The 12,878-nt window shown below is 38.6% G+C and overlaps 1 protein-coding gene across 1 annotated transcript; it reads left to right on the top strand.

Annotated features, from left to right (window-relative positions):
• The first annotated feature begins 6,693 nt into the window (after positions 1-6,693).
• LOC121389269 (kelch-like protein 29) lies at positions 6,694-8,325 on the top strand. Its single transcript, XM_041520867.1, has one exon. The coding sequence runs from the start codon at positions 6,694-6,696 to the stop codon at positions 8,323-8,325; it is 1,632 nt and encodes a 543-aa protein (XP_041376801.1).
• The last annotated feature ends 4,553 nt before the right edge of the window (positions 8,326-12,878 follow it).

Consider the following 12,878-nt stretch of genomic DNA (forward strand, 5'->3'; position numbering starts at 1 on the left):
TATGTTTGACGTTACATACATACCTTTACATCGATCATTTTCGAGTTCCGGGGCGGGACATAGCCCAGTGGTAAAGCGTTCGCTTGATGCGCGGTCGGTTTGGGATCGATCCCCGTCAGTGGGCCCGTTAGGCTATTTCTCGCTCCAGCCAGTGCACCACGACTGGTATATAAAAGGCCGTGGTATGTGTTATCCTGTGGGATCGTGCATATAAAAGATCCATTGCTGCTAATCGAAAAGAGAAGCCCATGAAGTGGCGACAGCAGGTTTCCTCTCTATATATCTGTGTGGTCCTTAACCATATGTCCGACACCATATAACCGTAATTAAAATGTGCTGAGTGCGTTGTTAAATAAAACATTTCCTTCCTTTCGAGTTCCTTGATAAAAGAGAAGCACATAATACTAATACACACTACAGGAAGAAACCCGTCAGCAACTACGTATTTAACCGGAACATGTTCATGCTATGGGCCTGCTCGTTCTAACCATAAGCGTACGAGACGGGGGAAGGGGGGCAACTGTCACCCTTGTGCTAGAGAGAAACCTCAAATTAGGTCAAACATTATAAAGTTATTCTGGTAAAATGTACTAACCTGAGACTTTTTTTGTGTGTTTTTTTCCAACATTCTGCCCTCAAAATTAGTTGTAATTCAGGTAGAAATGCGTAGTGATTCGTTTGCAAACCTATATACTCATTTTTAGTGACATCCACCCTAGGAGTGTTACACTATGATGCCACAACACTTTTAGTATGGATGACATATTGTTTTGAAGGGCACTTTTGAATTTTCACTGCCTGACTTGTATAACTGTTTGGTAGTAATGCCAAAATGAACAAATGTTGTTATTCAGATTCGGACATTTTCGTTTAATTCAGGAAAAAACCAGGCTGCCCGCACCCACCCACCCACCCCCACCCCTACAAAAATGGGACCCTATACGCCTGTGGTTCCAACTAGTATTAAACGAACACCACCCAGGACCAGAACACCAGTGCCCGGTAAACTTGTATACGCACTGGTTAGCCAGGTCCGTGGAAACGATACCTGGAGTTGGGGTTGGGTGGGTGTGTGTGTGTGTGTGGGCATAATCTCGAATGAGTGGATCCCAACCTTTAGTGGTGGTGGTGGTGGTGGGTGGCACAAGCCATACATATGTATTTGTATCTTTATTATAACCCACTCCCCCACCCTCCGGTTTCTAAAGGCCTGGGACCATTTTCACAGAATATCATAAACCTAACTTTGGACAAAAAGGTACAGCTACGACGCACTCAACACATTTTATTTACGGTTATATGGCGTCAGACATATGGTTAAGGACCACACAGATATTGAGTGAGGAAACTCGCTGTCGCCACTTCATGGGCTATTCTTTTCGATTAGCAGCAAAGGATCTTTTATTTGCACCATCCTATAGACAGGATAGCACATACCACGGTCTTTGATGTACCAGTCGTGGTGCACTGACTGGAGCGAGAAATAGCGCAATAGGCCCACTGATGGGGATCGATCCCAAACCGACCGCGTATCAAGCGAGCGCTGTACCATTGGCCTACGCCTCGCCCACAGCTACGATGAAATCATAATTCGTATTATTATATTAAGTAAAAGTAAAGTTTGATTCGTTTAACGACACCACTAGAGCAGATTGATTTATTAATCATCGGCTATTAGATGTCAAACATTTGGTAATTGACACGTATAGTCTCAGAGAGAAAACCCGCTACATTTTTTTTCTGTTAGTAGAAAGGGATCTTTTATATGCACCATCCCACAGACATGGTAGCACATACCACAGCCTTTGATATACCAGTCGTGTTGCAATGGCTGGAACGAGAAATAGCCCAATGGGCCCACCGACGGGAATCGATCCCAAACAGACCGCACATCAAGCAAGCGCTTTACCACTGGGCTACGTCCCGCCCCGTACTATATTAAGAGTACAAATATACTTTGAAGTACACATATAGTTCGTTTTCGTTTGTCCTTGCAATGCTCCATCTTTTTTTCCCTTGCCACTGATGGAAAGATGTTGGAAGTTTCCCATTTTAAGGCTATATGTCAAAAATTACCAAGTGTTTGACATCCAATAGTCAGTGATTAATAAATAAATGTGCTCCAGTTGTGTTATTAAACAAAATAAAAAACTTTTATTTTCTCTCTCTATTTTTTGTAATGACGTCATTTTCTGCGTGAAATAGTTGGCATAGCTTACTACGTTTTTACGATATCGTAGCAGTAAAAAAAAAAAAAAAAAAAATTAATAAAAATTAAACGGCTGTCATACATTTGGTAATTTTTCCATTTGTAGCAAAGGATATTTTATATGCATTATCCCACAGACAGGATAGCACATACCACGATCTTTGAAATACCAATCGTGGTGCACTGGCTGGAACGAGAAATAGCCAAATGGGCCATCGACGGGAAATTATCCTAGATCGACTGTGTATCAGGCGGGCGCTTTACCACTGGACTACGACCCGTCCCCAACTCGCACATTTATCTGGAGTAAAACATAAGTATATAGTTAAAACTATTGCGTGTATCCTACTATCCTAGTTTTCTAATAGTTGTGTTCACTGAATGATTATTTGCCAATACAAAAAAAGAGAGAAGACTTTTATCCTCTGTTCCAGTGTGTTTATAATAATAACATATATAATATATAGTATAAACTAACAGGCAAAAGAAACTTATCACTTTTAAAATAAGTTTATCTATATACTACTCAAAAGAATTTAAGGGTCAAAAATTTATAACCAAATAAGTTTCAGGGTGTATTAGATTGATGATGTAAACTACACCAAATATTTTATTTATTGTTCCATATTTACAAAAAAACAAAACAAATAAACGTCACTGTATACAAGAAAGTCACATGACATGCTGTCAAAGTTGAAGGTTGTCAAACATGGATTTTACACATTAGAACATTCGTTTAATAGTGTGTGAATCCACCCCTGGCGTGAATACACTCGACACATCTTTGCCTCATGCTGTTGATCAGACGTCTGAAGAACTCTTGGGGAATGGCCTGCCACTCTGCCATAAGAAGTTGATCCAGATCATGAAGGTTGGCCGGAGGGGCATGGTTATCCCGAACTCTCCTGCCTAATTCGTCCCAGGCGTTCTCTATTGGGGCCAAGTCAGGCGAATATGCTGGCCAATCCATCCTGGCGATACCTTGTTGTCTGAGAAAGTCCGTTACCACCCTGGCGCGGTGGGGTCTGGCATTGTCATCCTGCAGAACTGCCCCGCCGCCAATCTGCTGAAGGCCTGGGAGAACCAACGGCCGGATAATCTCATTCAGATAGCGGATTCCAATCAGATTGCCATCCACCACATAGAGGGGGGTCCTCTGGTGGATGGAGATGCCGCCCCACACCATGACGCTGCCACCACCGAAACGGTGACGTTGTCTAACGTTAACATCAGCGAAGCGCTCCCCAGGACGTCTGTAGACACGAACCCGACCGTCGTTGAACTGGAGACAAAACCTGGACTCATCAGTGAACATCACTCGACCCCACTGAACACGTTGCCACCGCCACCAAGTCTCAGAGCAACATTTCTTTGCGTATTGCCATCCTGAAGCCAAGCAATAGCCCTTCCTCGATCTTCGATAGTCAGTTGAAGTCGTACCATTGTCGAATTTGGAGTGTGCACCGTACACGAACGCAAGCTCCAATTATACGGAAATTCAGCATTAGGAACATGGAATACACGTGCAAAGCGTGCAAATGAAGCGCTTTGTGAAAAAGCAAGTTATGGACACTTAGCAGACCTTTCACTTTCGTCCTAATTTACGTGCAAATGTAAGCATGTTTTCGCCATTAGAACTAGTCGACAGTGTCAATGACAGTGGATTTTAATTCATTTATGGGTTGCTTAGACCCACTTTTGTCAAAATGGAACAATACCATGCGTGATATTATGGTCTAGCTAATATAACTGACATTCAGAAAATAATGTCGAAAATATCGTCTGACCCTTAAATTCTTTTGAGTACTGCAATAAGTTTGAAAATAATGAGAAAAGATTCGCCAAAACACACCCTGTGTTTCCGAAAAGTCACTGTTTTCGGATTGAGTGAATTTCGTGCAGTCATGAAAAATGTGAAAAACAGCATAATTTGAATTTGTTAAAAATGCTCGTGCATGATTGTTGCATAAATACCGGTGTGGGACAATGCAAGGAAGCAATATCAAAAAGAACATCAGAGAGATGCCGAGACTTGCCCAAGCAGAACGCAACAGAGCTATCGGTATGGCCGATATGGGGGCCTCTCAACGGCAAATTGCAAGAACCTTCAACTGCAGTCAAGCAGCCATTAGCAACTTGTTGAGCCGTTATCAGCAGACAGGCCAGGCACAAGACCGTGCAAGATCGGGAAGACCAAAGGTCACAACGCCAGCTAAAGACCACTACATCCGGACAATCCACCTGATGAACCGATTCGTGACGGCGATGTCAACGGCGGCGACGGCACTGGGACACCCCATCAGCAGACGAACAGTCTTACGACGACTCCGCAGGGCTGGTATCAGAGCTTTCTGCCCCTTCCGTGAACTGGCCTTGACCCCTCTACACCGTGAACGCAGATTACAATGGGCACGAACTGTACGGCTGTGGCAGCGGCGTGATTGGGAAAGGGTGCTGTTCACGGATGAAAGTCGCTTCAACATGTTCCGAAATGATGGCCGAGCTCGTGTTTATCGACGTAGGGGAGAAAGACTGGCGCCGAACTGCATCCAAGATGTGCACCCTTTTGGTGGAGGCGGCGTAATTGTATGGGGCGGTATTTGCGGTCAACGGACAACAAGGCTTCTCATCATCCGTGGAAATCTGACTGGTCAACGATACAGGGATAAAGGGTTGCGACCTGTTGTAGTGCCATTCTTGCGTCAACAGCCTAGGGGTACCCTTTTGCAGCATGACAATGCACGACCTCATACAGCCAGACTTGTTCAGCATTATCTCAACAACGTTAACGTCAACGTATTGCCTTGGCCATCATGTTCTCCAGACATAAATCCCATAGAGCATCTGTGGGATCATCTGGATCGACAGTTGAGACAACGCGTACCTCCCCCAGCAAATCGACAGCAGCTTGAACATTTTGTTGGATGTTTGGCGCAGAATTCCTGCTGACGTCATCCGGTGACTGATGACATCCATGAGGAGACGTGTTTTGGCGTGTATTGACGCAAGGGGTGGTCACACACGCTACTGTCCCATGATTTAACTTTAGAAGCACATTTTGAAGGGACTCTGATTGTGTACTTTTTAATTTTGACCCCATGTCTCTTTCGCTCGGCCTTATGGCAAGTGCACTATCGATATAGCAATGCTTTTTTGTAAAGACATTGAAAAATGATTCCTTTCAGTAAAATAATCATCCTATAGATCACATCTGTCTTGATTTTTCTTTATGGACCTACTGAACAAGGTGATAAGTTTATTTTGCCTGTTAGTGTAATAATATGTCAAACCCGACATAAATATAGTATATACATCTTCATACATACATACATTCTAAGAGATAAAGCATAGATAAATAACTGTTAATTTATGATATATACGTACAAGTATTTAGCATTATTAGCTGATAATTGGGGGCGGGACGTAGCCCAGTGGTAAAGCGTTCGCTCCCTGTCTGTGGACCCATTGTGCTATTTCTCGTCCCAGCCAGTGCTCCACAACTGGTCTAACAAAGGCCGTGGTATGTATTACCCTGGCTGTGGGATGGTGCATATAAAAGATCCTTTGCTACTAACAGAAAAGAGTAGGCTATGAAGTGGCGATATCGGGTTTCCTCTCTCAATATCTGTGCCATATAACCGTAAATAAAATGTGTTGAGTGCGGCGTTAAATAAAACATTCCTTCCTTCCTTCTATTAGCTGATGAATAATAATAAAATATAATACTCGATAAAATACAGGGCGTTGAACATATGAAAGCAAGGGAAGGGGTTGGTTATATATATATAAACCGGATCCTGTCGAAATCGGACATATTCAAAGGTACCGTGGTGATCCGGTTTTGCCAGTTTCCACTGTATATATTTATATATATGTCAATATCTTTGTATTTCGCTTTTACAACCTTTTTATAAACAACACGTGAATACTTTGACTACGGGTCGATTCAGTTTATTTGTCAGGTAAATCATATATGACACGCATGCTTGGATATCGGTGTCGCAACAAACAAAATGAATGTGTATTTAGTACTCACAGGTCTATTGAGAAATTGTCACGGGGTAACATATTATTTACTATCGAGCTGTTCTACCGATATCATCTACGTTACGTTTCTCAGCACACAAGTAAGTGTTGGTATTGTAAATAGTCTAACATAAAATATATATAAAACATCTTATAACTGCATGCAGGCATACACGCGCACACGCACGCACACACAAATATATACACATACTAGTATACACATACATATATAAACACACACTACACACATACATTACACACACACACACATACATTACACACACACACACACACACACACACACAGTCACATACATACATACATAGGCCCCTACATACATACATACATACATTCATATATACAGGCAGACAGACAGACAGACATATTATGACATACTTCTAGATTCAGTGTGTTTTAATAAGTGTACATTTTTTTTTTTTTCAATTTTAGCTGTCGGAATGGCAAAGGTTCAACTGTCGTTTCTTAGAAACATCCACGAGCTACTAATTCAAGGCGACCACAACGACATAAAACTTGTTTTTCAAGATGGCTGCACGACTGGAAGTCAGATATGTCTGATAGCACTGTCGCCTTATTTTGAAGCGATGTTGACGTCTGATATGTTGGAAAAGAACACTGGAGTGGTGATGTTACCGACAGTATCTAAACAAACGTTTAACAATGTGCTGAAATTTCACTTTCTTGGTGAAAACGTTGTCAACGACGCCAACTGTCACATGTTACTTGATATCGCCGAGTTGATGCTTTTGGATGACCTTAAGTCTTTCTGCATGGATTACATGCATGACAATCTCACACTAACCGTGAAGAACTGCATTTACATTTGGAGATTATCTAATAATTATAACATGGAGAATCTTGCTACACAAGCATTTTGTCACGCGGTTAGAAACATGGGGGGTCTTTCAAAGAATAGATCCATCGTGGATTTGACAAAAGATGAATATCTTCAAATATTGTCTCAGTGTGATTTGTCGTATAAAGAAGAGGACGTTGTTCGAGATGTCCAGATGTGGATACAGGAAAACAACCCTTCAGATAACACTATGGTCGATCTGTTCAGAGAAATCAAATTTGAGCACGTCAGCTTGAGTTATCTGACTGATGACATCGACTTTACAAGTTTTGTCCAGGAACACGGAGCGGTGCAGCAAGTGGTTCAGGAAGGCACCACGCGTTACCACCACCCACGCCGAGAAACAGACTCATTTACTGACAATCGAGCTTTAGAGCTATGTCTGGACGTGGTGTTCGTGCTTAGAGGGTACGTGAACGTTTTGTCGGCTGCCAGTTTAACCAACAAAACGTGGTACCAGTTACCGCCAGCTCCGTGTAACCCTGGCGACTGGTGTGCGGCGGCAGTGTTTGGTAAATGTATCTACATCACAGGAGGCTATGAAAACAAGAACCTGACGTTGACGTATCGTGTCTGGGAAAGGGTGTGGGATTACGGGCCAATCCTAAAACACCAACGTTATGCTCACTGCATGACGGTCCTCGGCGACTCACTATACGTGATTGGAGGAGAGAACAGTAGCACCATAGAAGAGCTGCAGCACGGACAGCAAGAATGGCAGGTGGTTGGAGATATCGGCTGTAAGAGACAGAATTCCTCCGCTGAAGCTGTTGGAGAAAACATTCTCGTGGTGGGTGGAATCATGTATGGGAACATCATAGACGTCATCCATTGCTTCAACACAAACACACATGCTCTGTCTATTATCGACATGCCAGAAACGACGGGATACGTCACGAGGTCGTATCGGTGGATGTCAGATATATATTTAGTGCACGATCACGGCGCTGTCGACCTCCTGCACATCGATGATGACTCAAGGATGCCGATACCGAGAGCTGAACGTGTGGCAGAATTCGACAAACCTGGGAGATGCTTTGGCTTTGTGAACAGAGGAAAGGACGATATCATCGTCTATTCGAAAAGTGGCATCCAGAAGTGGAACATCAGCGATGGCTCCAAAGAACGCATCAAGTTTCAAAATAGGCTAGAACATGGCGAGATCTTCGATACTTTAGAGATGAAGATACCGCCTTTCTATCTCGGTCCATGAGCCAGAGGGGTAGGTCGGTACCACCTGGGGAGGGGGGGGGGGGGACGAATGCTCATAGTGATTTTTGTCAAAGCCTATAACCCTAGAGATGGAAAATATATGATAGCATTGCGGGAATCACAGCTTTCTGCGTGTAGCTAAACATTTTGATACCCTACCTCCATTTCCACGGCAATCAATTTGTTTACGGAATTTTCCTTTTGTGGCTAAAACGACAAAACCGTAATACGTAATCAGGGCCGTATCTCTGCATAATGCGGAGTTGAATCTTTCAGGGCATTTGACAAAATATATTGGTTGTACAACATTTATCAGAACATTTAAGATGGCAAAACGCAATCTAATTAAAATTAGCTCCACTATTACATGTGGATCTAACCGCAGCCAGTTGTAGCTCATGTCCACCAATCAAAACCTTACTTGCAGAATCATGCCAGTGATTTGAAAATAATTTTAAAATATTCCAAATTATTCTGAGGGTATACGATATGTTTCATGTGAATTACGAATGCCTTATTTAGACCAGTAGAACTAATTTTAATCAGATTGCTAACAACACTGCGTAGTCTCCAATGTCCAGGTAACATTTCGTCTGTAAATAATAATTTAAATATTGACCAATCACACTTCGCTTTTTATAATTTTATTTGGGAGCATACAAATTCTAAAAATATCGGGCGAGTCTATTTTAGTGGCCGCAGTACAGCGAACCATACCAATACGTACGGGATGGGTTATCACTCTTCAATTTTACATTAATTTATTTATTTATTTATAAAAAAACTAAAACAACTAAACCAGCCTTCAGTTTTACATTAAAAATTATTTATTTTATAAAATAAAACATGTTTTAAGGCATTCGTAATTCACACGAATCATGTCGTATACCCTCAGGATAATTCGGAATGTTTTCAAATTATTTTCAAATCACTGGCATGATTCTGCAAGTAAGGTTTTGATTGGTGGACATGAGCTACAACTGACTGCTGTTAGATCCACATGTAATAGTGGAGCTAATTTTAATTAGATTGGGCAAAACGTGGAGGACGAGGAGTTAATTGATTAGATAATGCAGATATTATCAAGTTAACACTATTGATCTAACATCCTCAGCTGATTGGTCCAACTACTTTTAAACTTTACTGTGATCATACAGACAACCAGTGAAACAAGACCAAAAATCATTTATAGTTAGATCATTTTGTTGTTGATTCTTGTGCTGTATATCTCATACCAGGAGTTTTCTTTTCCCATGCTATTTTAGTCGTCATGCAACCTTTATTTTGTTATTACTTTTTCCATTTATTTTTTGTTTGTAGTTTTTTAATCTTTATGTTGTTAACCATACCAGAAGTTCTAGCTTTAAAATACATAACCATATTGATGAGTACATACATGTATTTGTATTTATGTATGCAAGATACTATTCTTAACGTAAGTATTGATTGGTGCCTTACAAATTACAAAAAAAACTGCCCTTTTTTTCTGTAAAATGGATATGAATATAAACATAGTTAGTTTAAACTGTAGAGGTTTAAATGATTTATTAAAAAGGAAACAGGTATTCCATTTTTTTAAAAGTAAAAAAGCTTCAATATATTGTCTCCAAGATGTGCACTTTACCAAAGAATTAGAACAAATTGTTAAACAACAGTGGGGTTATTCGGAATGCTATTTTAGCTCGTTTAAATCTAATGCTCGGGGAACAGCAATATTATTTAATAACAGTTTTGAATTTAAAGTAAATCCGATACAGGAAGATAAAAATGGTAATTATCTTGCACTGAGTGTTGAAATAGACAAAGATTCTTACACGTTGATTAGTGTTTATGGTCCCAATTTAAATAAACCAACTTTTTATAACAATTTAATTAATATAATTGATAAATTAGATAGTAAATTTGTTATTTTATGTGGTGATTGGAATTTAGTTCAAGATCCAACACTTGATTTGTACAATTATAGAACAGTTAATAATCCAAATGCACGAGAAAAAATATTTGATATGATAGAAATATTTGACTTAAAAGATCCATGGAGAGAACATAACCCAGTTTCAAGGCGATTTACTTGGAGACAGACTACACCCTTGAAACAGTCACGGTTAGACTATTTTTTAATATCACATAATTTATTATCATCAGTTGTTTCTACAAATATTCATCCCAGTTTTAAATCTGATCATTCACTTATTGAATTAACATTAAAAATTAATGAAATAGAAAGAGGAAAGTGTTTTTGGAAGTTTAATAATTCATTACTTGAAGACAAGGAATTTGTAAAGTTGATTAAAGAAACTATAAATGTAACTGTTGAGCAATACAAAAATAAAACTAATGACGAGACTATAAACCAATTCACAATCAAATCAATGATCAGCTTTTATGGGAGACCTTACTACTTATGATTCGGGGGAAGACAATATGGTATTCATCAATAAAAATTTTTTTACAATAAATAGACAAAAAGAGTTAGAAATTGAACTTGATAGACTAACACAAAAAATAGATGATACAGAAGATATTAATGTTAAAAACAAACTGATCCAAAATGTTAAATTAATTAATGTTAATACTGAAAAAATTAGTTGCATAAGAGCTAAAGTGAATTTTGTTAGATCAAAAGCAAGATGGGTTGAGAAAGGTGAAAAACCCACAAAATATTTTTTTAAATTTAGAATCTAGAAATGTTCTAAATAAATCTTTTGTAGAATTAGAGACAAATGATGGTCAAACAATCAAAGACACGGTGAGTATAATAGAGGAAACAAAGTCTTTCTTTAAAAAAACTTTATTCGAAAAAAAAACAGTAAGTGAAGTAAACTTAGAAGAACTCTTTTCACACAATGACTTGAGTGAGTTCACAAAATTGGACCCAGATACTTCTGAATGTCTGGAATGTATACTATGTTATGATGAAATCCTACAAGCTCTTAAAATTATGAAAAATGAAAAAAGTCCTGGCCCTGAGGATTTACAGTAGAATTAAAAAAAAAAAAATTGGAGAGATCTAAACAAATATCTAATAAATTCTTTAATTATGCATATAATAATGGAATGCTCTCAGTTACCCCAAAACAAGGTTTAATAACCTGTATTCCAAAAGTAAATACAAACAAGAAACTTTAAAAAAATTGGAGACCTATCTCTTTACTTAACGTGTCTTATAAATTAGCATCAGCTGCTATAGCCCGAAGAATAAAGTCGGTCCTTCCAATTATTATAAGTGAAGAACAAAAGGGATTTCTATCAGGTAGATTCATTGGTGAAGTGACACGATTGGTATATGATATTATGAATTATACCGAAGAACATAATATCCCAGGCTTATTATTATTGACTGATTTCGAAAAAGCCTTTGACTCGGTAGCTAGACTGGGATTTTATTCATAAAGTACTAAAGTTTTTTGGTTTTGGATGAAATGGGTTTACTTATTTCAGAGAGATAGCCAATCTAGTGTCCTTGTAAATGGATTTGCTTCATCTTTTTTTAACCTAGGAAAAGGGTGTAGGCAGGGCGATCCGGTGTCTCCATATATTTTCCTTCTCTGTGCAGAAATATTAGCCAGACTATTAAAAAACAATAATAATATAAAAGGAATAAAACTTGGTAACACTGAATATTTATTTACTCAATTCGCACATGATACCACAGTAATATTAGATGGAACGGAGAAAAGCCTATATGCTACTCTGAATACTTAAAAAAAATATTCTAGATTTTCAGGTCTTAAAGTGAATATGGAGAAAACTAAATTGATTTGGATAGGATCAAAAAAACGCAGTCGTTATAAATTATGTAAAGAATGGAAACTTGATTGGACAGACCAGTTTAATTTATTGGGAATTAAGTTTGATGTTGATTTAGAAAATATAGTTAAAATTAATTATACTGATAAAGTGAAAGCTATTGAGTCTTTAATGAATATTTGGTCAAGTAGAACTTTAACACCATTAGAAAGAAACACTGTTGTAAAATCCTTATTTATGGCAAAACTAAATCATTTATTTTCAGCCATTCCAAATCCGACTACTAATTTAATACTAGAATTTCAAAAGAAACTTTTTAAATTTATATGGAAAGGAAAACCAGATAACATAGTTTGTTTTTCTAAAAATATATAAACCCACTAAAAGTGTATGTTATTGACTTAAAATCCATTTTGATCATGCATTTATTGTTGTATTTGTGTTGTAATAATGACTATAATGGTATTATTGTTTAAAATGGTATCTCTGTACAAAGGGTCCATGGAAAATATTGACAAACATAACATGGAAATGAAAGAAAAAAATGTTTTATTTAACGACGCACTCAGCACATTTTATTTATGGTTATAAGGCGTCAGGATCAATAACATGGCCACATCTAAACAGGCATACTGTTCACTCCACAAATTAACCTATTTATATGTTGTATTATTACAGTGGTCTGTGATTCAGCTGTATACTTACTTACTTTGCTGCCTGGCGTTAACTTATGTTTTAGTTATTTTTCTGCAGTTTCCCACCAGTTTTGTTTGGGCCGAACACGTTTTTGTTTTCCTTCTGGTG

Source organism: Gigantopelta aegis, chromosome 14, assembly GCF_016097555.1.
Source record: "Gigantopelta aegis isolate Gae_Host chromosome 14, Gae_host_genome, whole genome shotgun sequence".
In the NCBI taxonomy this organism is placed as follows: domain Eukaryota; kingdom Metazoa; phylum Mollusca; class Gastropoda; order Neomphalida; family Peltospiridae; genus Gigantopelta; species Gigantopelta aegis.

What these genes read in the sequence shown, in the direction of transcription:
- LOC121389269 (XM_041520867.1), top strand. Translation starts at nt 6,694, where the DNA reads ATGGCAAAGGTTCAACTGTCGTTTCTTAGAAACATCCACGAGCTACTA.